The sequence below is a fragment of the Oncorhynchus mykiss genome, chromosome 15 (assembly GCF_057628025.1).
Source record: "Oncorhynchus mykiss isolate SJ-2025 chromosome 15, ASM5762802v1, whole genome shotgun sequence".
Taxonomy (NCBI): domain Eukaryota; kingdom Metazoa; phylum Chordata; class Actinopteri; order Salmoniformes; family Salmonidae; genus Oncorhynchus; species Oncorhynchus mykiss.
In genome coordinates, this window is record NC_143036.1 from 82,051,705 (window position 1) to 82,077,835 (window position 26,131).

Sequence of the window (26,131 nt, forward strand, 5' to 3'; positions counted from 1 at the left end):
ACTGGAAATATAAATATGATAACTTGGAGTGAAACATGCCTAACTGGAAATATAAATATGATAACTTGGAGTGAAACATGCCTAACTGGAAATATAAATATGATAACTTGGAGTGAAACATGCCTAACTGGAAATATAAATATGATAACTTGGAGTGAAACATGCCTAACTGGAAATACAAATATGCAATGACTATAATACACGCGTACTGTATGAAACCTTCCCAAATGGCACCCTATTCCTTCATAGTGCACTACTTCTGGCCCGATCCCTATTGGACCTGGTTAAAAGTAGTGCACTACACAGGAAATAGGGTGCCATTTTGGGAGGACTCCTATATACCCACGCACCTGACACACACAGAGTGGAAGGAAAGAAAACAATATTTCCAGTAGGTCAGGTGTTCTCTTCATTTGCATAACCACCAGGAAGTTACAGTAAGTTAACCATTTAGAGGTCGTACCGACCTTCCTTCACGGGTAGTTCTGGGGATTTACCTTCATGAGACATTTCGTGGCATCTCATTTATTATCTGTCTAGTATAGCCTACTGTATTGTACAGTAAATGCGCGTTTGCCGATTAGAGAGAGTTTTTCTTTGTTTCAATCGTGACGTGTGCGCTACATGTATGATTCCCAATGACAATTGGAAATGTGTTGTTGTTTTTGAGCTTGTGAAAATGATTCGCGGAAGGAAAGCTCCTTTGCTTTTGACTAAACGAAAATGAAGTTACTTCTCACGGTGGGATTGTTGTTGCCGTTTGTCTCTACTTCATCAAGTCTACGGATTTTGGAATGGCCCACACTAAACTGTACTCAAGAGGTAAATGACGACTGACTTTTAAAAATGTATTCGGCAAAAGAGTCAAACTCTCTCAGTGCATTGCGTCAGTACATCCGGCGGTGATTGGGAGTCCCGTAGTGCGGCGCACAATGGTCCCAGAGTCGTCAGGGTTTGTCCGGGGTAGGACGTTATTGTAAATAAGAATTAGTTCTTAATTAACTGACTTTCTTAGTTAAATAAAAGTTACATAAATAATAAAACATGTAATTGCCGTATCTATAATCCGTCCATCAGGCTGACTTTAATTATGCCTCAGGCTACTAATTTACTTGATCATAATAAGATAAATATCTTATCAAAAGAGACGACTACTCATTCTATCATTCTTTGAAATTGTCATATTAACAAAAAATACCACTAATCTCAGCAAGTACATTTATTTGTAAATCATTTAAAACTATTAAAGGACAAATGCAGCTGTTTAAAATAATAATAATCTAATTTACAGCCTTGTGATGTCACTGGGCAGGCCTTGTGGTGTCACCGTGCAGGCCTTGTGATGTCACTGGGCAGGCCTTGTGATGTCACTGGGCAGGCCTTGTGATGTCACTGGGCAGGCCTTGTGATGTCACTGGGCAGGCCTTGTGATGTCACTGGGCAGGCCAACATTTCCAGTGGTCTTTTATGAACTAGTTTACCACCTGGCAGGCCAAAAGTCCATCCCGCTAAAACGGGCAGCCATTTCAGGAAGGCTTTTCAAACAGCTCTTTACACTAAACGGGCATTATCAACATTTTCACAATTTCACTATATTATTCCAACCTCATAGTGTGGAAATATATCTAAAACAGAGAGAAGTCAGGTTTGCGCCAGACTTAACAGAAATATACGATTAGTCCCATCGTACATTCTAAGTTGTTGTTGTTTCTTGTTCTATGGTTTTCATTTGCTCATGTGCCTGTGTGCATTCCTCTTTTTGTGCAGGGTTTGAGATGCGAAGCCAACGTCAGTGAGTAGTATCTCTAAACGTACTATTGATCCACACAGTGTTTTACATTGTGTGGTTATTGTGTTCAGACCAGCTGGGATCACGGTTGCCTGATTCCTTTATGATGTGATAGTCGATCACTTCCTTCATCAATAAGTGTAATAAAGATGGAAAACATTTCTGTTCAAAGTAGACATATTGGATTAAAATGCCCTCCGCTCCTCCTCCCCTCCCATCTCCTCCCCTCTCCCCCCTCCCCTCCCATCTCCTCCCCTCTCCCCCCCTCCCCTCCCATCTCCTCCCCTCTCCCCCCCTCCCCTCCCATCTCCTCTTCTCTCCTTCCCTCCCCTCTCCCCCCTCCCCTCCCATCTCCTCCCCTCTCCCCACTCCCCTCCCATCTCCTCTTCTCTCCTTCCCTCCCCTCTCCCCCCTCCACTCCCATCTCCACCCCTCCCCTCCCATCTCCTCCCCTCTCCTCCCTCCCCTCCCATCTCCTCTTCTCTCCTTCCCTTCCCTCCCCTCTCCCCCCTCCCCTCCCATCTCCTCCCCTCTCCCCCCTCCCCTCCCATCTCCTCTTCTCTCCTTCCCTCCCCTCTCCCCCCTCCCATCTCCACCCCTCCTCTCCCATCTCCACCCCTCCCCTCCCATCTCCTCCCCTCTCCCCCCCTCCACACCCATCCCATCCCCTCCCATCTCCTCCCCTCTCCTCCCCTCCCCTCCCCTCCCATCTCCTCCCCTCTCCCCCCCTCCACTCCCATCTCCACCCCTCCCCTCCCCTCTCCTCCCCTCTCCTCCCCTCTCCTCTTCTCTCCTTCCCTCCCCTCTCCCCCCCTCCCCTCCCATCTCATCCCCTCTCCCCCCTCCCCTCCCATCTCCTCTTCTCTCCTTCCCTCCCCTCTCCCCCCTCCACTCCCATCTCCACCCCTCCCCTCCCATCTCCTCCCCTCTCCCCCCCTCCACACCCATCCCCTCCCCTCCCATCTCCTCCCCTCCCCTCTCCTCCCCTCCCCTCCCCTCCCATCCCCTCTTCTCTCCCCCCCCTCCACTCCCATCTCCACCCCTCCCCTCCCATCTCCTCGTCTCTCCTCTCCTCCCCTCTCCCCCCCTCCCCTCCCATCTCCTCCCCTCTCCCCCCTCCCCTCCCATCTCCTCAACCTCCCCTCCCCTCCCATCTCCTATTCTCTCCTTCCCTCCCCTCCCATCTCCTCCCCTCCCATCTCCTCTTCTCTCCTTCCCTCCCCTCCTATCTCCTCCCCTCCCATCTCCACCCCTCCTCTCCCCTCCCCTCCCATCTCCTCTTCTCTCCTTCCCTCTCCCCTCCCCTCCCATCTCCACCCCTCTCTCTCTCCCCTCCTCTCCCCTCCCCTCCATAGATAACTGCCTGGATCCTGGGTGGTTGAAGCCTTGGCGCTACACTCCTAGCAGCCCAGTGAACCTAGAGGTGGAGCTGGACACTAGAAAAGATGAGGAGGGACACCTGGTGCCTGTTTTAGTGGCCCGATGGAAAGCTCAGGATGACGGTGGGTTGACTGGCCACTATCACAATGTGACATGACCTTGCCTCCCTATTAAAGCTCACTAAGCCATAGGGTGCTGTTTGTTACATGTGTTATAAGTGGAGAGGAGCACTAGAAGTATATTGCACTTTGTGACTTTTACGTTTCTTCTTCACCTTCTTCTTCACCTTCTTACTCTTCTTCACCTTCTTCACCTTCTTCTTCACTTTCTTCTCCTTCACCTTCTTCTTTACCTTCTTCACCTTTGACCTTCTCCTTCACCTTCTTCTCCACCTTCTTTACCTTCACCTTCTTCTTCAACTTCTTCTTCTCCTTCTTCTTCTCCTTCGCCTTCTTCTTCTTATCCTTCACCTTCTTCTCCTTCACCTTCTTCTTCACCTTCTTCTTCTCCTTCACCTTCTTCTCCTTCACCTTCTTCTTCACCTTCTTCTCCATCACCGTCTTCTTCTTCTCCTCCTTCTTTACCTTCTCCTTCTCCTTCACCTTCTGCTTCACCTTCTTCTTTACCTTCTTCTCGTTCTTCACCTTCGCCTTCTTCTTCACTTTCTTCTCCTTCACCTTCTTCTTCACCTTCTTCTTCTTCTTCTTCTCCTTCACCTTCTTCTTATCCTTCACCTTCTTCTTCACCTTCTTCTTCTCCTTCTTCTTCTCCTTCTTCTTCACCTTCTTCTCCTTCTCCTTATTCTTCTTCTCCTTCACCTTCTTCTCCTTCACCTTCTTCTTCTTCTTCTTCTTCTTCTTCTTCTTCTTCACCTTCTTCTTCACTTTCTTCTCCTTCACCTTCTTCTTCACCTTCTTCTTTACCTTCTTCTCCTTCTTCACCTTCAACCTTCTCCTTCACCTTCTTCTTCACCTTCTTCTTCTTCTCCACCTTCTTATCCTTCACCTTCTTCTCCTTCACCTTCTTCTTCTTCTTTACCTTCTTCTTCTCCTTCACCTTCTTCTCCTTCACCTTCCTCTCCTTCACCTTCTTCTTCTTATCATTCACCTTCTTCTTCACCTTCTTCTTCTCCTCCTTCTTTACCTTCTTCACCTTCTTCTTCTCCTCCTTCTTTACCTTCTTCACCTTCTTCTTCTCCCCCTTCTTTACCTTCTTCATCTTCTTCACCTTCTTCTTCTCCTTCTTCTTCACCTTCTTCTCCTTCTCCTTCTTCTTCTTCTCCTTCACCTTCTCCTTCTTCTTCTTCTTCACCTTCTTCTTCACCTTCTTCTTCTCCTCTTTCTTTACCTTCTTCTTCACCTTCACCTTCTTCTTCACCTTCTTCTCCTTCTTCTTATCCTTCACATTCTTCTCCTTCACCTTCTTCTTCTCCTTCACCTTCTTCTTCACCTTCTTCTTCTCCTCCTTCTTTACCTTCTTCTTGACCTTCTTATTCTTATTCTTCACCTTCTTCTTCACCTTCTTCTCCTGCACATGCTTCTTATTCTTAACCTTCTTCTTCTTATTCTTCACCTTCTTCTTATTCACCTTCTTCCTCACCTTCTTCTTCTCCTTCACCTTCTTCTTCTCCTTCACCTTCTTCTTCTCTTTCACCTTCTTCTCCTTCACCTTCTTCTCCTTCACCTTCTTCTCCACCTTCTTCTTCACCTTCTTCTTCTTATCCTTCACCTTCTTCTTCATCTACTTCTCCTTCGCCTTCTTCTCCACCTTCATCTTCTTCTCCTCCTTCTTCTTCTCATCAGGAAGCATTAGTTCCCTGAAAGGAACAGAGCTTCATGTTTTGAAGGAAGCCACAAACCAGAATCTGTGTGTTCGGTACGAATTCTTCGACAAGATGCCCATGCGTAACCCAGCATATGAAAAGGTAGGCGTCATTACAAGTGATCCATGTAATGGTAAATATCCATTCTTACGTGACCCACCCTAGTAAACAGACTGTCTATTTTCTCTCAGTGGTCTTTCTCCCTGGATCGAGTGGTGGTTGAACCCGGCCTGTCATACGTTGTCTCAGTCTCCAACCTCCCCAAACCCAACCTGAAACACTCTGGTTACAACATCGATAAACATATCACTGTGCCCGGTGAGAACCGTACATTTTGGTGAGATTAGTAAAACACAGTGTAGAGACTTTGTACAGTAGTCTACTGTCTGTTCCTACTGCACATCGGATTGGCATCAACAGCTTTTCATTCAATACCTGATGTTATTTAACCTTAGATTGTAAAGATCCCAAGATTCAGAGGAGCAAGGTGTGTTTGGAGAGCGGTGAGTGGCCAATCACATTACTGTTATATTATATGAGTGACCAATCACATTACTGTTATATTATATGAAGTGGTGATTGACCAATCACATTACTGTTATATTATATGAAGTGGTGAGTGACCAATCACATTACTGTTATATTATATGAAGTGGTGATTGACCAATCACATTACTGTTATATTATATGAAGTGGTGATTGACCAAGCACATTACTGTTATATTATATGAAGTGGTGATTGACCAATCACATTACTGTTATATTATATGAGTGACCAATCACATTACTGTAATATTATATGAAGTGGTGAGTGACCAATCACATTACTGTTATATTATGTGAAGTGGTGAGTGACCAATCACATTACTGTTATATTATATGAAGTGGTGAGTGACCAATCACATTACTGTTATATTATATGAAGTGGTGAGTGACCAATCACATTACTGTTATATTATGTGAAGTGGTGATTGACCAATCACATTACTGTTATATTATATGAAGTGGTGATTGACCAAGCACATTACTGTTATATTATATGAAGTGGTGATTGACCAATCACATTACTGTTATATTATATGAGTGACCAATCACATTACTGTAATATTATATGAAGTGGTGAGTGACCAATCACATTACTGTTATATTATGTGAAGTGGTGAGTGACCAATCACATTACTGTTATATTATATGAAGTGGTGAGTGACCAATCACATTACTGTTATATTATATGAAGTGGTGAGTGACCAATCACATTACTGTTATATTATGTGAAGTGGTGATTGACCAATCACATTACTGTTACATTATATGAAGTGGTGATTGACCAATCACATTACTGTTATATTATATGAGTGACCAATCACATTACTGTAATATTATATGAAGTGGTGAGTGACCAATCACATTACTGTTATATTATGTGAAGTGGTGATTGGTCAGTGGTTGTAATTAACATCTCGTTAAATAAATATCTCAAGTCATACAGGTATAATGTGCATAGTGTATTATGACCGGTTCTTGACTTGGACTGAAACAGGTGCCAGTCCTCATTTTGGGTGCCAGTCCTGTTTATACTTAGTTGCAGGAACTCCTCAGTACTTTTATATAAATAAATAAAATAAATAGACAATAATAATAAAATCTAATATTCTATAAGAGGTGTACGAACACAAGTAGTAGAACATTCCAGTAGTAGAACATTCCAGTAGTAGAACGTTCCAGTAGTAGAACGTTCCAGTAGTAGAATGTTCCAGTAGTAGAACATTCCAGTAGTAGAATGTTCCAGTAGTAGAACGTTCCAGTAGTAGAACATTCCAGTAGTAGAACATTCCAGTAGTAGAACGTTCCAGTAGTAGAACATTCCAGTAGTAGAACATTCCAGTAGTAGAACATTCCAGAAGTAGAATGTTCCAGTAGTAGAACATTCCAGTAGTAGAACGTTCCAGTAGTAGAACATTCCAGTAGTAGAACGTTCCAGTAGTAGAACATTCCAGTAGTAGAATGTTCCAGTAGTAGAACATTCCAGTAGTAGAACGTTCCAGTAGTAGAACATTCCAGTAGTAGAACATTCCAGTAGTAGAATGTTCCAGTAGTAGAACATTCCAGTAGTAGATCATTCCAGAAGTAGAACATTCCAGGATGCTGCTACTCAGTTCTGACATGGTTCCTTTGTTGCTGTGTGAAGGGAGTCTGTGGAGACCTAACACTACGCTGGAGCGGTCTACTGGACCACAAGGCAGAACCACGCTCACTGTTGGGTTCAGTACAGACCAGCACTCACACAACTACAGAGTCTCACTACTGTGCTCCAGCAACAGACAATGGCAGGACACAGACATGGTATGGTTATTAATGTTATGAAGGGCTTATGAATGCCTTATGAATGGCTTATGAAGTCAATAGATATATGTATTTTCCCTTTAACTAATTAGTCCTCCCGAGTGGTGCAGCGGTCTAAGGCACTACATCTCAGTGCTAGAGGCGTCACTACAGACCATGGTTCGATCCCGGGCTGTATCACAACTGGTCGTTGATCGGGAGTCCCGTAGGGCGGCGCAAAATTGGCCCAGCGTCGTCCGGGTTAGGGGAGGGTTTGTCCGGGGTAGGCCGTCATTGTACAATAACAATTTGTTCTTAACTGACATGCCTAGTTCAATACAAAATAAATAAACTAAATGTGTGTCCCAAATGACACCCTACTCCCTATCAAGGGAACTACTTATAGGCTTCTGGTCAAAAGTAGTGCACTATATAGGGAATAGGGTGCTCTCATCTAAGTGTTACCGTTTAGTTTTTTCATCCTTCTCATTGCGTAAAGAACTGCATCATCAGCAGAATTGTGTCTGTATCTCGCTACGTCAAAGGACAGCGGTACAGGAGACGTAGTGTTTTCCCTTCCAATGGTTTGACCTAGAACATTTAGGTTTTCAAAGCGAGACACTGCACATCCTGTGTCACACTTCATCGCTGTGGTTCTGCCCCACATTCTAATCTTCTTCACACATACAGAGCATTCGGAAAGCATTCAGACTGCTGGACTTTTTTACACATTTTGTTACGTTACAGCCTTATTCTAAAATTGATTACATTGTTTTTTTTACTCATCAATCTACACACGATACCCCATAATGACATCACAATATGCCATAATGACATCACAATACCCCATAATGACATCACAATACCCCATAATGACATCACAATACGCCATAATGAAAAAGCAAAAACAGTTTTTTAGAAATTGTATTAAAAAAAAAAAAAAGCCTGGAAATATCACATTTACATAAGTATTCAGTATTTTGTTGAAGCATCTTTGCTAGCGATGACAGCATCGATTCTTCTTGGGTATGACGCTACAAGCTTGGCAATCCTGTATTTGGGGAGTTTCTACCATTCTTCTCTGCAGATCCTCTCAAGCTCTGTCAAGTTAGATGGGGAGTGCACAGCTATTATCAGGTCTCTCCAGAGATGTTCGATCGGGTTCAAGTCTAAGCTCTGGTTGGTCCACTCAAGGACATTCAGAGACTTGTCCCAAAGCCACTCCTGTGTTGTCTTGGCTGTGTGCTTAGGGTCTTTGTCCTGTTGGAAGGTGAACCTTCTCCCCAGTCTGAGGTCCTGAGCGCTCTGGAGCAGGTTTTCATCAAGGATCTCTCTGTACTTTGCTCCGTTCATCTTTCCCTCGATCCTGACTAGTCTCCCAGTCCCTGCCGCTGAAAAGCATTCCCACAGCATGATGCTGCCACCACCATGCTTCACTGTAGGGATGGTGTCAGGTTTCATCAGACCGGAGAATCTTGATTCTTATGGTCTGAGAGACTGTTAGACCAAGCTGGCTGTCATGTGCCTTCTAGTGAGGAGTGGCTTCCGTCTGGCTACTCTACCATAATGGCCTGATTGGTGGAGTGCTGCAGAGATGGGTGTCCTTCTGGAAGGTTCTCCCATCTCTACAGAGGAACTCAGGAGCTCCTTCAGAGTGAACATCAGGTTCTTGATCACCTCCCTGACCAAGGCCCTTCTCCCCCGATTGCTCAGTTTTCCCGGGCGACCAGCTCTAGGAAGAGTCTTGGTGGTTCCAAACTTCTTTCATTTAAGAATGATGGAGGCCACTGTTCTTGGGACCTCATGGCTTGGTTTTTGCTCTGACATGCACTGTCAAATGTGGGACCTTATATAGACAGGTGTGTGCCTTTCCAAATATATGTCCAATCAATTAAATTTACCACAGGTGGACTCCAATCAAGTTGTAGAAACATCTCAAGGATGATCCATGGAAACAGGATGCACCTGAACTCATTTTACAGTCTCATAGTAAAGTGTCTGAATCCTTATGTCAATAAAATATTTCTGTTTTTTATTTGTAATACATTTGCCAAAATTCCTAAAACCATGTTTTTGCTTTGTCATATGGGGTATTGTGATGTCATTATGGGGTATTGTGATGTCATTATGGGTTATTGTGATGTCATTATGGGTTATTGTGATGTCATTATGGGGTATTGTGATGTCATTATGGGTTATTGTGATGTCATTATGGGGTATTGTGATGTCATTATGGGTTATTGTGTGTAGATTGATGAGATTTTTTTATTTAATTTAATCCATTTTAGAACAAGGCTGTAACGTAACCAAAGGTGGAAACAGGGAAAGGGGTCTGAATACTTTCCCAAGGCACTGTGTACCTGTCGTCTGTATGCTCATAGTTCTTATGATTCACACCTTCCCTGACACATACAACACTCCTCACGTCACACCATTTTGTGATGTCATTACGGGGTGTTGTGATGTCATTACGGGGTGTTGTGATGTCATTATGGGGTGTTGTGATGTCATTATGGGGTGTTGTGATGTCATTATGGGGTGTTGTGATGTCATTATGGGGTGTTGTGATGTCATTATGGTGTATTGTGATGTCATTATTGAGGTATTGTGTTTAGACTGAGGGACAAATGATTCAATCCATTTTAGAACAAGGCTGTAACATAACAAAATGTGGAAAGTAGGGAAGGGGTCTGACTACTTTCCCGAGGCACTGTGTACCTGTAGTCTATGATGTAGAGATCAAGTAGAAAGATAAGGGAGTTCATATCTTGTGTTTTCCCTTTAAGACCAACCAGACATGGCTGACTGTAGTGTTTGACCTGGAGAACTGGCCCCAGACCTGTTGCTATTTTGATGTGGAGGTAAGTCCTCCTTTACAACTTTACAACTTACTGGTTTCCGTCAAATTTGCTCGTCAGCGTTCAGCAACGCTACACGTTTATTGTTGTTGACCTGTTGTGTGTACCTGATAGTGGCCTAGTAAAAGCTTCGTTTTCGTCCTACTAGATCCATCCGTTTTTTAGCCGTTGCAACAACGACTGTGTACGAAGAAGGAAAACGTTTAACATATGTGGTAGGTTCATCAACAAGTCTTGTCATGTATTGTCATGTTGTGTCTTGTTTCTGTCCTTTCCCTTCACCCTGTCTCCCTCTGCTGGTCGTTATTAGGTTACCTTTTCTTCCCCTCTTTCCCCCAGCTGTTCCTTGTCTTCTCTAACTACCTCGTTCACCCCTTTTCCCACCTGTTCCCTTTTTCCCTCTGATTAGGTCTCTATATCTCTCTCTGTTTCTGCTTCTGTCTTTGTCGGATTCTTGTTTGTGTTATTCATGCCTGAACCAGACTATCGTCATGTTTGCTGCAACCTTGTCCTGTCCTGTCGGAATCTGCCGGTCCATCTGAGCCTACGTATGTTTTGTTATTAAAGAAGCCCTGTTTACGTTAGTTCGCTTTTGGGTCCTCATTCACGCACCTTAACAGAAGAATCCGACCAAGAATGGACCCAGCGACTTCGGATCCTCTCCACTCAGCCGTCGAGATCCAGGGAGCGATGCTAGGCAGACACGAGCAGGAATTGTCTGCTACTCGACATGCCGTTGAGACCCTGGCCACCCAAGTCTCCAACCTCACAGAACAGGTTCACCATCTCCGCCTCGATCCACCGGCCACTTCCAGGGCTTTCGAATCTCCGGAGCCCAGAATCAATAACCCGCCGTGTTACTCTGGGGAGCCCACTGAATGCCGCTCGTTCCTCACCCAGTGTGATATTGTGTTTTCTCTCCAGCCCAACACTTACTCCAGGAGCACTGCTCGTGTCGCCTACGTCATATCTCTCCTTACTGGACGGGCTCGTGAGTGGGGCACGGCAATCTGGGAGGCAAGGGCTGAGTGTACTAACCAGTATCAGGACTTTAAGGAGGAGATGATACGGGTTTTTGATCGATCTGTTTTTGGGGAGGAGGCTTCCAGGGTCCTGTCTTCCCTATGTCAAGGTAATCGATCCATAACAGACTACTCTATTGAGTTTCGCACTCTTGCTGCCTCCAGTGGCTGGAACGAGCCGGCTTTGCTCGCTCGTTTTCTGGAGGGTCTCCGCGCAGAGGGTAAGGATGAGATTCTCTCCCGGGAGGTTCCTTCCAGCGTGGATTCCTTGATTGAACTCGCTATTCGCATTGAGCGACGGGTTGATCTTCGTCACCGAGCTCGTGGAAAGGAGCTCGCGTTCTCCGTTACCCCCCTCCCCGCATCACTACCATCTTCCTCTGCCGGCTCGGGTGCTGAGCCTATGCAGCTGGGAGGTATCCGCATCTCGACTAAGGAGAGGGAACGGAGAATCACCAACCGCCTCTGTCTCTATTGCGGTTCTGCTGGTCATTTTGTCACTTCATGTCCAGTAAAAGCCAGAGCTCATCAGTAAGCGGAGGGCTACTGGTGAGCGCTACTACTCCTGTCTCTCCTTCAAGATCCTGCACTACCTTGTCGGTCCATCTACGCTGGACCGGTTCGTCAGCTTCCTGCAGTGCCTTAATAGACTCTGGGGCGGAGGGCTGTTTTATGGACGAGACCTGGGCTCGGGAACATGACATTCCTCTCAGACAGTTAAGGGAGTCCACGGCCTTGTTCGCCCTGGATGGTAGTCCTCTCCCCAGGATTCAGCGTGAGACGCTACCTTTAACCCTCACTGTTTCTGGTAATCATAGCGAAACCATTTATTTTTTAATTTTTCGTTCACCTTTTACACCTGTTATTTTGGGCCATCCCTGGCTAGTTTGTCATAATCCTTCCGTTAATTTGTCTAGTAATTCTATCCTCTCCTGGAACGTCTCTTGTCATGTGAAATGTTTAATGTCTGCTATCCCTCCTGTTTCCTCTGTCTCTTCTTCACAGGAGGAGCCTGGTGATTTGACAGGGGTGCCGGAGGAATATCACGATCTGCGCACGGTGTTCAGTCGGTCCAGGGCCACCTCTCTTCCTCCACACCGGTCGTATGATTGTAGTATTGATCTCCTTCCGGGAACCACTCCCCCCCGGGGTAGACTATACTCTCTGTCGGCTCCCGAACGTAAGGCTCTCGAAGATTATTTGTCTGTAGCTCTTGCCGCCGGTACCATAGTCCCCTCCTCCTCTCCCGCCGGAGCTGGGGTTTTTTTTGTTAAGAAGGACGGGTCCCTGCGCCCCTGCATAGATTATCGAGGGCTGAATGACATAACAGTGAAGAATCGTTATCCGCTTCCTCTTATGTCTTCAGCCTTCGAGATCCTGCAGGGAGCCAGGTTTTTCACTAAGTTGGACCTTCGTAACGCTTACCATCTCGTGCGCATCAGGGAGGGGGACGAGTGGAAGACGGCGTTTAACACTCCGTTAGGGCACTTTGAATACCGGGTTCTTCCTTTCGGCCTCGCTAACGCTCCAGCTGTCTTTCAGGCATTAGTCAATGATGTCCTGAGAGACATGCTGAACATCTTTGTTTTCGTTTACCTTGACGATATCCTGATTTTTTCACCGTCACTCCAGATTCATGTTCAGCACGTTCGACGTGTCCTCCAGCGCCTTTTAGAGAATTGTCTTTTTGTGAAGGCTGAGAAGTGCTCTTTTCATGCCTCCTCCGTCACATTTCTCGGTTCTGTTATTTCCGCTGAAGGCATTAAGATGGATCCCGCTAAGGTCCAAGCTGTCATTGATTGGCCCGTCCCTAAGTCACGCGTCGAGCTGCAGCGCTTTCTCGGCTTCGCGAACTTCTATCGTCGTTTCATCCGTAATTTCGGTCAGGTGGCAGCTCCTCTCACAGCCCTTACTTCTGTCAAGACGTGCTTTAAGTGGTCCGTTTCCGCCCAGGGAGCTTTTGATCTCCTCAAGAATCGTTTTACATCCGCACCTATCCTTGTTACACCTGACGTCACTAGACAGTTCGTTGTCGAGGTTGACGCGTCAGAGGTGGGCGTGGGAGCCATTCTTTCTCAGCGCTCCCTCTCTGACGACAAGGTCCACCCTTGCGCGTATTTTTCTCATCGCCTGTCGCCGTCGGAACGTAACTATGATGTGGGAAACCGCGAACTGCTCGCCATCCGCTTAGCCCTAGGCGAATGGCGACAGTGGTTGGAGGGGGCGACCGTTCCTTTTGTCGTTTGGACTGACCATAGGAACCTTGAGTACATCCGTTCTGCCAAACGACTTAATGCGCGTCAGGCGCGCTGGGCGCTGTTTTTCGCTCGTTTCGAGTTCGTGATTTCTTATCGTCCGGGCTCTAAGAACACCAAGCCTGATGCTTTATCTCGTCTCTTCAGTTCTTCAGTAGCCTCCACTGACCCCGAGGGGATTCTCCCTGAGGGGCGTGTTGTCGGGTTGACTGTCTGGGGAATTGAGAGGCAGGTAAACGAAGCACTCACTCAAACTCCGTCGCCGCGCGCTTGTCCTAGGAACCTTCTTTTCGTTCCCGTTCCTACTCGTCTGGCCGTTCTTCAGTGGGCTCACTCTGCCAAGTTAGCCGGCCATCCTGGCGTTCGGGGTACGCTTGCTTCCATTCGCCAGCGTTTTTGGTGGCCCACCCGGGAGCATGACACGCGTCGCTTCGTGGCTGCTTGTTCGGTCTGCGCGCAGACTAAGTCCGGTAACTCCCCTCCTGCCGGCCGTCTCAGGCCGCTTCCCATTCCCTCTCGACCGTGGTCTCACATCGCCTTAGATTTTGTCACCGGACTGCCTTCGTCAGTGGGGAAGACTGTTATTCTTACGGTTGTCGACAGGTTCTCTAAGGCGGCTCATTTTATTCCCCTTGCTAAGCTTCCTTCTGCTAAAGAGACGGCACAAATCATCATCGAGAATGTTTTCAGAATTCATGGCCTTCCGTCAGACGTCGTTTCGGACAGAGGTCCGCAATTCACGTCTCAATTTTGGAGGGAGTTTTGCCGTTTGATTGGGGCTTCCGTCAGTCTCTCTTCCGGCTTTCACCCCCAGTCTAACGGTCAAGCAGAACGGGCCAATCAGACTATTGGTCGCATCTTACGCAGTCTTTCTTTTCGCAACCCTGCGTCTTGGTCAGAACAGCTCCCCTGGGCAGAATACGCCCACAACTCGCTTCCTTCGTCTGCGACCGGGCTATCTCCTTTTCAGAGTAGCCTCGGGTACCAGCCTCCGCTGTTCTCATCTCAGTTCGCCGAGTCCAGCGTCCCCTCCGCTCAGGCTTTTGTCCAACGTTGCGAGCGCACCTGGAAGAGGGTCAGGTCTGCACTTTGCCGTTATAGGGCGCAGACTGTGAGGGCTGCTAATAAGCGCAGAACTAGGAGTCCTAGATATTGTCGCGGTCAGAGAGTTTGGCTCTCCACTCAGAACCTTCCCCTTAAGACCGCTTCTCGCAAGTTGACCCCGCGGTTCATTGGTCCGTTCCGTATTGCTCAGATCATTAATCCTGTCGCAGTTCGACTTCTTCTTCCGCGATATCTTCGTCGCGTCCACCCGGTCTTCCATGTCTCCTGTGTCAAGCCCGTTCTTCGCGCCCCCGCTCGTCTCCCCCCCCCCCCCCCCCATCCTTGTCGAGGGCGCACCCATCTACAGGGTCCGTAGGATTTTGGACATGCGTCCTCGGGGCCTCTGCGCTGATCGATGATTTCCTCCGTTGCCGCCAGGTTTCCTCCTCGAGTGCGCCAGGAGGCGCTCGGTGAGTGGGGGGGTACTGTCATGTATTGTCATGTTGTGTCTTGTTTCTGTCCTTTCCCTTCACCCTGTCTCCCTCTGCTGGTCGTTATTAGGTTACCTTTTCTTCCCCTCTTTCCCCCAGCTGTTCCTTGTCTTCTCTAACTACCTCGTTCACCCCTTTTCCCACCTGTTCCCTTTTTCCCTCTGATTAGGTCTCTATATCTCTCTCTGTTTCTGCTTCTGTCTTTGTCGGATTCTTGTTTGTGTTATTCATGCCTGAACCAGACTATCGTCATGTTTGCTGCAACCTTGTCCTGTCCTGTCGGAATCTGCCGGTCCATCTGAGCCTACGTATGTTTTGTTATTAAAGAAGCCCTGTTTACGTTAGTTCGCTTTTGGGTCCTCATTCACGCACCATAACAAGTCTATTATATTACATGGTAAAAATAGGATAGATTTCATGTTCTCCGCTAACAACATACTGATGTGATTTCAGAGACCTCTCCAACTGTGTTAAAGGGAGATTCTTCATCTCCTAAAGTCTACACAGCCATAGCAGCCGCGGTGGTGCTGCTGGTCGGTGGAATGGTCTGTTGTCTCGTCTGTCAACTACGGACACGGAGAAAGAAAGGTGAGTTGAGATGCCATTATCTCTCACTTATTATCGCTCACTTATTATCTCTCACTTATTATCGCTCACTTATTATCGCTCACTTATTATCTCTCACTTATTATCGCTCACTTATTATCTCTCCCTTAATATCTCTCACTTAATATCGCTCACTTATTATCGCTCACTTAATATCTCTCACTTATTATCTCTCACTTATTATCGCTCACTTATTATCTCTCACTTATTATCTCTCACTTATTATCGCTCACTTATTATCTCTCCCTTAATATCTCTCACTTAATATCGCTCACTTATTATCGCTCACTTATTATCGCTCACTTAATATCTCTCACTTAATATCTCTCACTTATTATCTCTCACTCATTATCGCTCACTCATTATCGCTCACTTATTATCTCTCACTTATTATCTCTCACTCATTATCTCTCACTCATTATCTCTCACTCATTATCGCTCACTCATTATCGCTCACTTATTATCTCTCACTTATTATCTCTCACTCATTATCGCTCACTCATTATCGCTCACTTATTATCTCTCACTTATGATCTCTCACTTATTATCTCTCACTTATGATCTCTCACTTAATATCTCTCACTTATTATCTCTCACTCAAAATGTATTGGAAATCGGTTATTCGGTGCTCCTTAGTGACAAACAAGTTATTTTGACCAGTCTCTATTTGACTTCCTTTGGCTGTTCAGAAATTAAGGCGTTTATAATATGTATATAACATGCTTCATTACTGCAGGGTCGTGTAGCCATAACTAAATGCATGACATTAATTAAGACATCAGCAGAATAGGATGGTTAAGAAATGAGGATGGATTTTGGGACTAAATGGTCCGTGGGAGGAGAGGAGGAGCATCCATCTGACTTCCTGTTTCATAGTTTCATCTTTCTAGTTGATACTTTTATTGCTATCTTCTTGTTCTCTTTTTTTCATTTTCTCATTATTCTCTTTATCGCTCTTTCTCCTCCTAACCCTCCCTTCTCCCTTCTCTCTCTCCCTCCCTTCTCTCTCTCCCTCCCTTCACTCTCTCTCTCTCGCTCTCTCCCTCCCTTCCCTCTATCTCTCTCTCTCTCCCTCCCTCCCTACCTCCATCTCTCTCTCTGTCCCTCCCCTCCCCTCCTTCCCTCTCTGTCTCTCCTTCAGTCCCACCAGGCCCCTATCCCCCAGCTGTAGAGCCAGAGGTCCAGACTCCTCATCTCCCCAGGGTTCCTCCCAAGGTGTTGGTGATCTACTCTCAGGACCATCCTCTCTACAGGAAGATAGTCCTGAAGCTCTGTGCCTTCCTCCAGGCCAAGTGTGGAACTGAGGTTGTGTTGGACCTTCTAGACACAACCTGGCTGGGCACTGTGGGGAGACTACCCTGGCTGGAGTGGCAGAGACAACAGGCGGGTAGACACCAGGAGTGCTGATCTAGGATCAGGTGTCCCTTGTTCATGTAATATCCATCAATATAATCTAAAAGGCTAAACTGCTCCTAGATCAGTTGTCCTACTCTGAAACGCTTTATACATACAGGCCCAGTAGAGAAGAGGACTAGATGGTTAGGAAGTAAAAGTGTTGTTGGTTTCAGACCCTGTACCGTTGTTCCCTTTAGCAAGGAAAGAAATCTGTTTCCACAGATGGATAGATTGATAAATCTGTCTCTCCTCTCCCCTCCCCTCTCTTCTCTTCTTTTATTTTCTCCTCTTCTCTCCCCCTCTTTTCTTCTTCTCCTTTCTTCTCTTCTCTTTTTTATTTTATTGTCTTCTCCCCCTCTCTCCTCTCCTCTTATTCTCTCCTCTCCTCCCCCTCTCTCCTCTCCTCTCCTCTTATTCTCTCCTCTCCTCCCCCTCTCTCCTCTCCTCTTATTCTCTCCTCTCCTCCCCCTCTCTCCTCTCCTCTTATTCTCTCCTCTCCTCCCCCTCTCTCCTCTCCTCTTATTCTCTCCTCTCCTCTTATTCTCTCCTCTCCTCCCCCTCTCTCCTCTCCTCTTATTCTCTCCTCTCCTCTTATTCTCTCCTCTCCTCTTATTCTCTCCTCTCCTCCCCCTCTCTCCTCTCCTCTCCTCTTATTCTCTCCTCTCCTCCCCCTCTCTCCTCTCCTCTCCTCTTATTCTCTCCTCTCCTCCCCCTCTCTCCTCTCCTCTTATTCTCTCCTCTCCTCCCCCTCTCTCCTCTCCTCTTATTCTCTCCTCTCCTCCCCCTCTCTCCTCTCCTCTTATTCTCTCCTCCCCCTCTCTCCTCTCCTCTTATTCTCTCCTCTCCTCCCCCTCTCTCCTCTCCTCTTATTCTCTCCTCTCCTCCCCCTCTCTCCTCTTCTCTTCTCTCCTCTCCCTCTCTCCTCTTCTCTCCTCTCCCTCTCTCCTCTTCTCTCCTCCCCCTCTCTCCTCTTCTCTTCCCTCCTCTCCTCTCTTGTCCTCTCCTCCCCTCTCTCCTCTTCTCTTCTCTCCTCCCCCTTTACTTCTCTCCTCTCCCTCTCTCCTCTTCTCTTCCCTCCTCTCCTCTCCCTCTCTCCTCTTCTCTTCCCTCCTCTCCTCTCCTCCCCCTCTCTCCTCTTCTCTTCCCTCCTCTCCTCTCTTGTCCTCTCCTCCCCCTCTCTCCTCTTCTCTCCTCCCCCTCTCTTCTCTTCTCTTCTCTCCTCCCCCTCTCTCTGCTTCTCTCCTACAGGTCAACAAATCATCAGACAAGATCCTGGTCCTCTGTTCTCGTGGCGTCCAGGCCAAGTGGAGGGCGATGTGTGGCCAGAGTCGTGTGACGTTAAGAGAGGACCTCCGGTCGCCCATCGACGACATGCTGACGCCGGCCCTCAACCTCTTCCTGCCCGACATGCAGCAGGCCGCCGCGCTAGGGAAGTACATGGTGGCCTACTTTGACGAGGTCGGCAGCGAGCGTGACGTGCCGTCTGTCTTCGACATCGCTGTGAAGTACAAGCTGATGAAGCACTTTGAGGAGCTCTGCTTCAGGATCCTGGACCAGGAGAAGTACGCACCGGGACAGGTCAGTTTGTTGATGGGATCTCCCTATGCTTCCTGCCTGGTCTGTTGTTCTGTACCCTAGTGTATGGGACAGGTACGGCCAGTCTGGTCCTAGCTTTCTAAAAGGTAATAGTTGGGGGATGCACGATATATCGGTGAACACATCGGACTCGGACGATATTAGCTAAAAAAATGACGACATCTGTATCGGCCCGATGTCTAGTTGAACGTCGATGTTAACAACCGGATGTCATAGCTGGCGTGCGTACCTACATGACGTAATGACGCCACGTAAAATGTTACGCTACACGTGCAACACAGCATCTCTAACCTCGCCCACAATGTCTCCTGTGTGGATCGAGCCGTCAACAAGTCCAGCAGTCATTTGAAAGAGTTTGGGTCTTTCGCCTGTCAAAAAAAAAGATACCCGTCAAAATAGCCTCGTTAAATAACGCAGTTCTATTATAGAATGTTATAGTTCTATTATAGAATGTTATAGTTCTATTATAGAATGTTATAGTTCTATTATAGAATGTTATAGTTCTATTATAGAATGTTATAGTTCTATTATAGAATGTTGTGTGTTCTGAATTTGCACGTTCAAGCCAAGCGCCACCATGACTATCAGTAGCACTGGTCGAGCACCGGTACACACTACACAGTAGTAATAGCGTCACTGCTATTAGCTTCACAACATACTATGGAACGCCGTTTGGGTCTTTGAGTGTCAAAAAAGATACAGTAGCACCAGTAGCAGTAGCTTGGTATCTAGCTAGCTTTAGCTTGGTATCTAGTTAGCTTTAGCTTGGTATCTAGTTAGCTTTAGCTTGGTATCTAGCTAGCTTTAGCTTGGTATCTAGTTAGCTTTAGCTTGGTATCTAGCTAGCTTTAGCTTGGTATCTAGCTAGCTTTAGCTTGGTATCTAGTTAGCTTTAGCTTGGTACCTAGTTAGCTTTAGCTTGGTATCTAGCTAGCCCCAATACAACCAGCCTGAAAACAATGACCAGTAGAACCTGCAGCCATTTTCATTATTCTAAGCAATGATTTAGGAATCCTTGTGAGTAAGTATTAGCTAGGTTTTCCACAAGTGAGGCAGAAGGTTACAATTGGTGGAGTCATGACATATTTAGACCGTGTTAAACAAGGCTGGAATGTGAAGCAATGAAATGGGGTATCAGTCTACTCGGTACCCAAGATATTTTTTCCCAATGTCCTCCTCAGATGACATCCTGCCCAAAAATGTTCTATGGGATTGAGGTCAGGGCTTTGTGATGGCCACTCCAATACCTTGACTTTGTTGTCCTTAAGCCATTTTCCCACGACTTTGGAAGTATGCTTGGAGTCATTGTCCATTTGGAAGACCCATTTGCGACCAAGCTTTAACTTCCTGACTGATGTCTTGAGATGTTGTTTTAATATATCCACATAATTTTCTTTCCTCATGATGCCATCTATTTTGTGAAGTGCACCAGTCCATCCTGCAGCAAAGCACCCCCTACAACATGATGCTGCCACCCCTGTGCTTCACGGTTGGGATGGTGTTCTTCGGCTTGCAAGCCTCCCCCTTTTTCCTCCAAACATAACGATGGTCATTTTTTTATGGCGGTTTTGGAGCAGTGGCTTCTTCCTTGCAGAGCAGCCTTTCAGGTTATGTCGATATATGACTGGTTTGACTGTGGATATAGATACTTTTGTACCTGTTTCCTCCAGCATCTTCACAAGGTCCTTTGCTGTTGTTCTGGGACTGATTTGCACTTTTCGCACCAAAATACGTTCATCTCTAGGAGACAGAACGCGTCTCCTTCCTGAGCGGTATGACAGCTGCGTGGTCCCATGGTGTTTATACTTGTGTATTATTATTTGTACAGATGAACGTGGTACCTTCAGGGGGTTTAGAAATTGCTCCCAAGGATGAACCAGACTTGTGGAGGTCTAAAAAAACAATTCTGAAGTCTTGGCTGATTTCTTTTGATTTTCACATGATGTCAAGCAAGAGGCACTGAGTTTGAAGATAGGCCTTAAAATACATCCACAGGTACACCTCCAATTGACTCAAATGATGTCAATTAGCCTATCAGAAGCTTCTAAAGCCATGACATAATTTTCTGGAATTGTCCAAGCTGTTTAAAGGCACAGTCAATTTAGTGTATATAAACTTCTGACCCACTGGAATTGTGATACAGAGAATTATAAGTGAAATAATCTGTCTTCAAACAATTTTTGGAAAAATTACTTGTGTCATTCACAAAGTAGATGTCCTAACCGACTTGCCAAAATTATAGTTTGTTAACAAGAAATGTGTGGAGTGGTTGAAAAACATGTTTTAATGACTCCAACCTAAGTGTATGTCAACAACTGATTTCAACTGTAGCTATATATATGTAGCTAGCTAACGATAGCTACTGGAACAGATGTCGTTTTGCATCCATGATGAGCTAGCTAGCTTTTTAACCAGCACTGAAGGTGCGCGAGACAACTTTACCAGCATCATGGCAAACTGTACGTATCGATGAATCGTTGTGACACATGAAATACGAGTGATCGTGTAATCAATGTGTCATAACTACGTTAACAAAATGAATGAATGAATGCGTTAAATTATTAAGTGACGCGCGTCATATTCAGATCCTGATTGGTCAAATAGTGTATATTTATCTTTTTTGACAAGCAAAGACCCAAACAGCATTCCATAGAAATCCTGGTTGAGAATGAAACGACGGAACAGCAAAACAGCACAGTAAGTGAAAGAAACATTTTGATGATGTTTTACTGGTAATGGGGACGTACGTAAATGCCAACAAAATAACGTTTTGGTCAGTGTGGTCTGTGTGTGTGTGTGTGTGTGTGTGTGTGTGTGTGTGTGTGTGTGTGTGTGTGTGTGTGTGTGTGTGTGTGTGTGTGTGTGTGTGTGTGTGTGTGTGTGTGTGTGTGTGTGTGTAGCCTTTTATTTAACTAGGCAAGTCAGTTAAGAACCAATTCTAATTCACAATGACGACCTACCCAGGCCACTTGTGCGACGCCCTATGGGACTCCCAATCACGGCCGGATGTGATACAGCCTGGATTCGAACCAGGGACTGTAGTGACGCCTCTTGCGTTGAGATGCAGTGCCTTAGACCTCTGCGTCCATGTGTGTGTTAACTATTTAACTTAAAAGGCTAACATTTTAAACTTTTTACTTAAAAGGCCACTAAAAGTTTAAATATCGGTTATCACTATCGGGGTTTGTTTGGCAAGGAAAATCTTGGTTATCACTATCAGGGCCAAAAATGTCATATCGGTGCATCACTAGTAGCAGTGAGGCCCACAGTGGAAATAAGATGCTAGCTTCTCCATTATGTTGAATGTATTATTGTACCAGAACTCTCATGGCTGAGGAAACTCTTTATGTACTACACCAATATATATATATTTTTTTTTTCTCAAATGTTGTTCACAAATTTGTTTTACATCCCTGTTAGTGAGCATATTCTCCTTAGCCAAGATAATCCATCCACCTGACAGGTGTGGCATATCAAGAAGCTGATTAAACAGCATGATCATTACACAGGTGCACCTTGTTCTGGGGACAATAAAAGGGCCACTTTAAAAATGTGCTGAGGAATATTTTTGTCTGTAATAAAGCCCTTTTGTAGGGGAGAAACACATTCTGATTAACTGGGCCTGACTCCTTAGTGGGTGGGCCTGGCTGCCAAGTGGGTGGGCCTGACTCCTTAGTGGGTGGGCCTGGCTGCCAAGTGGGTGGGCCTGGCTCCTGATTAACTGGGCCTGGCTGCCAAGTGGGTGGGCCTATGCCCTCCCACCCACGACTGCGCCCCTGCCCAGTCATGTGAAATCCACAGATTATGGCCCAATAAATGTATTTCCCATTGACTGATTTCCTGATATGAACTGTAACTCAGTAAAATCTTCAAAGTTGTTGCGTTTATATATTTTTTCGTTCAGTATATTTTGAACGTGTCAAATAAAATGAATGATTTAATTCAAATCAGGTCAGCCACATCGAGGGGATCGGAGTGGAAGAGTACTTCACATGTCCACCGGGGAGGGATCTGCGAGACGCCATCGAAGCCTTCCAGGCGTTCCAGTTAGAGAACCCAGACTGGTTTGAACAGGAGTGTGTTGACATCAACGCAGAGGAGGAAGTGTTCGCAGTAACAGAGTATGACGCTCTACTGGAAAAGCCGGTCGCGCCTGTTCTAGAGTTTGTTCCAGAATACAGGAATGGGCCACCTGTTCTAGAGTTTGTTCCAGAGTACAGGAAGGGGCCACCTGTTCTAGAGTTTGTTCCAGAGTTCAGGAATGGGCCACCTGTTCTAGAGTTTGTTCCAGAATACAGGAATGGGCCACCTGTTCTAGAGTTTGTTCCAGAGTACAGGAAGGGGCCACCTGTTCTAGAGTTTGTTCCAGAATACAGGAAGGAGCCTCCTGTTTTGGAGTTTGTTCCAGAATACAGGAAGGGGCCTCCTGTTCTAGAGTGTGTTCCAGAATACAGGAAGGGGCCTCCAATCTCCAACTATGATGTAGAGATCAATGAAAACAGCCTGGGAGTCCAGGTCTCGACTCCTGAAGTGAAACTGGAAGGTAAGGTTATCAGTGGGGAGTGGAATGATACCACAAACAGACTGGTGCCCAGGCTAAAGGGGTTTGGTACAACAGAAGAAATGTCTGTCTGATAGGTATTAATAAAGTCTTCTCCTTCCAGGTCATGGGACGTGTGTGCTGGAGCTTCTTCCAGGGGTCAGTTCCGACAGCCACCAGGTGTACCCATCATACCCAGTCGTTGAAGCCCCACCCGGGGTACTTATCTCTGATCTGCACCCCAATGCCCTGGAGAGTCAACCCTGTGGGTTGTCAGATCTTCTCCCGAGTGAGCCACCCTTGGCCAGAGAGAACTGTCTCCGCCTACAGGAGAGGTGGGGAACAGCAGACCGTTGCCCTCTAGAGAACGAGGAAGAGGAGGAGGCATACAGTCCTTCTTGTCAACCCTCCGTTGACACCCTGGAACAACTCATGTCTCTCCAGCTGTCACTCTGTGGTCTCAGTGCTATCCCAGAAATCACCTCTGTGTCCACGGAGAACGGCTACCTATCACAACCGCGTGGAGAGATGGACCTATCACTTCCTGTCACGATGGGCCAATCACGACTGTCCTTCAGCTCCATCCAGGTTACCCCACCTGTACCGATGGATAGTCAGATTCAGTACCTCCCTCCCCTGCCAGAGATAACCCACTCCCAGCCGGTAGAGATGGAGGAGGGTGGGGAGGTGATGAAGCCTGCTGCCCAGGAGAAGAGACCCGTCAGTGGGTCAGACCTGGGCTATATCTCCAGGAGCTCCTTCCAGCAGGACTCTTCTGTCCACTACCCTGTAGGAGAGGACAGCGACAGTCCACTGGTGGCACTGGCCAGGCTACAACAGGCTCTCTACCTAAACAATTAAATACTCTGGCTTCTGCAATAAAAACGCGGAGAGAACGTTCTAGAAAACGGATGTTAATCATATACTCTGGATCATAAACACTTTAGTTGTTCAGCATCGTCTTTTCATGTTGTTATAACACTATTGTCTATAAAAGTTTTCCTGATTTCCTGATTTGAAATGATGAACAAACCTGGAGTCAATGAATCAGCCAATGGGTTTGTACAGCATAATCCATATATTTAGTTCTGACATCACTTCCTTATATCTGGTTGTACAGGGACAATAAAAAGTGATCATGTCCATATTTCAGATATACACAATTACACAACATTCTACACGTAGAATTGGCTTTCTGTAAACAATAACCAGTTTCTGTTTTCCTAGACACTATTTGGGAATCAATCATTTTTTTGTCCCAAATAGCACACCTATTCCTTACATAGTGCACTACTTTTGACCAGAGCCCTGTGGGCACAAGCCTCAAATAGAAAGTCCCATTTAATGGGTTCAACAACACATAGAAAACGTTCATGCTGGAAACAGAAGCGTAGTATCTGTTAAATATACAGTGCCTTGCGAAAGTATTCGGCCCCCTTGAACTTTGCGACCTTTTGCCACATTTCAGGCTTCAAACATAAAGATATAAAACTGTATTTTTTTGTGAAGAATCAACAACAAGTGGGACACAATCATGAAGTGGAACGACATTTATTGGATATTTCAAACTTTTTTAACATATCAAAAACTGAAAAATTGGGCGTGCAAAATTATTCAGCCCCTTTACTTTCAGTGCAGCAAACTCTCTCCAGAAGTTCAGTGAGGATCTCTGAATGATCCAATGTTGACCTAAATGACTAATGATGATAAATACAATCCACCTGTGTGTAATCAAGTCTCCGTATAAATGCACCTGCACTGTGATAGTCTCAGAGGTCCGTTAAAAGCACAGAGAGCATCATGAAGAACAAGGAACACACCAGGTAGGTACGAGATACTGTTGTGAAGAAGTTTAAATCCGGATTTGGATACAAAAAGATTTCCCAAGCTTTAAACATCCCAAGGAGCACTGTGCAAGCGATAATATTGAAATGGAAGGAGTATCAGACCACTGCAAATCTACCAAGACCTGGCCGTCCCTCTAAACTTTCAGCTCATACAAGGAGAAGACTGATCAGAGATGCAGCCAAGAGGCCCATGATCACTCTGGATGAACTGCAGAGATCTACAGCTGAGGTGGGAGACTGTCCATAGGACAACAATCAGTCGTATATTGCACAAATCTGGCCTTTATGGAAGAGTGGCAAGAAGAAAGCCATTTCTTAAAGATATCCATAAAAAGCGTTGTTTAAAGTTTGCCACAAGCCACCTGGGAGACACACCAAACATGTGGAAGAAGGTGCTCTGGTCAGATGAAACCAAAATTGAACTTTTTGGCAACAATGCAAAACGTTATGTTTGGCGTAAAAGCAACACAGCTCATCACCCGGAACACACCATCCCCACTGTCAAACATGGTGGTGGCAGCATCATGGTTTGGGGTGCTTTTCTTCAGCAGGGACAGGGAAGATGGTTAAAATTGATGGGAAGATGGATGGAGCAAAATACAGGACCATTCTGGAAGAAAACAATGATCCAAAACATAAAGCAAAATCTACAATGGAATGGTTCAAAAATAAACATATCCAGGTGTTAGAATGGCCAAGTCAAAGTCCAGACCTGAATCCAATCGAGAATCTGTGGAAAGAACTGAAAACTGCTGTTCACAAATGCTCTCCATCCAACCTCACTGAGCTCGAGCTGTTTTGCAAGGAGGAATGGGAAAACATTTCAGTCTCTCGATGTGTAAAACTGATAGAGACATACCCCAAGCGACCTACAGCTGTAATCGCAGCAAAAGGTGGCGCTACAAAGTATTAACTTAAGGGGGCTGAATAATTTTGCACGCCCAATTTTTCAGTTTTTGATTTGTTAAAAAAGTTTGAAATATCCAATAAATGTCGTTCCACTTCATGATTGTGTCCCACTTGTTGTTGATTCTTCACAAAAAAATACAGTTTTATATCTTTATGTTTGAAGCCTGAAATGTGGCAAAAGGTCGCAAAGTTCAAGGGGGCCGAATACTTTCGCAAGGCACTGTAAATCCCATTTTAACAAATCAAAATGGAGTC

The 26,131-nt window shown here is 45.8% G+C and overlaps 1 protein-coding gene across 3 annotated transcripts; it reads left to right on the forward strand.

The window, feature by feature from the left end:
- Positions 1-312: 312 nt before the first annotated feature.
- On the forward strand, positions 313-24,267 carry il17ra1a (interleukin 17 receptor A1a). 3 transcript variants are annotated; one of them, XM_090198964.1, is made up of 14 exons: positions 313-822; positions 1,768-1,792; positions 3,145-3,291; positions 4,972-5,093; positions 5,183-5,309; positions 5,447-5,494; positions 7,180-7,334; positions 10,100-10,174; positions 10,320-10,386; positions 15,437-15,571; positions 16,740-16,972; positions 18,233-18,562; positions 22,532-23,123; positions 23,245-24,267. In XM_090198964.1, exons 1-14 carry the CDS (start codon positions 724-726, stop codon positions 23,979-23,981), a joined length of 2,892 nt encoding a protein of 963 aa, XP_090055090.1. In that variant the 5' UTR covers positions 313-723; the 3' UTR covers positions 23,982-24,267.
- Positions 24,268-26,131: the final 1,864 nt, after the last annotated feature.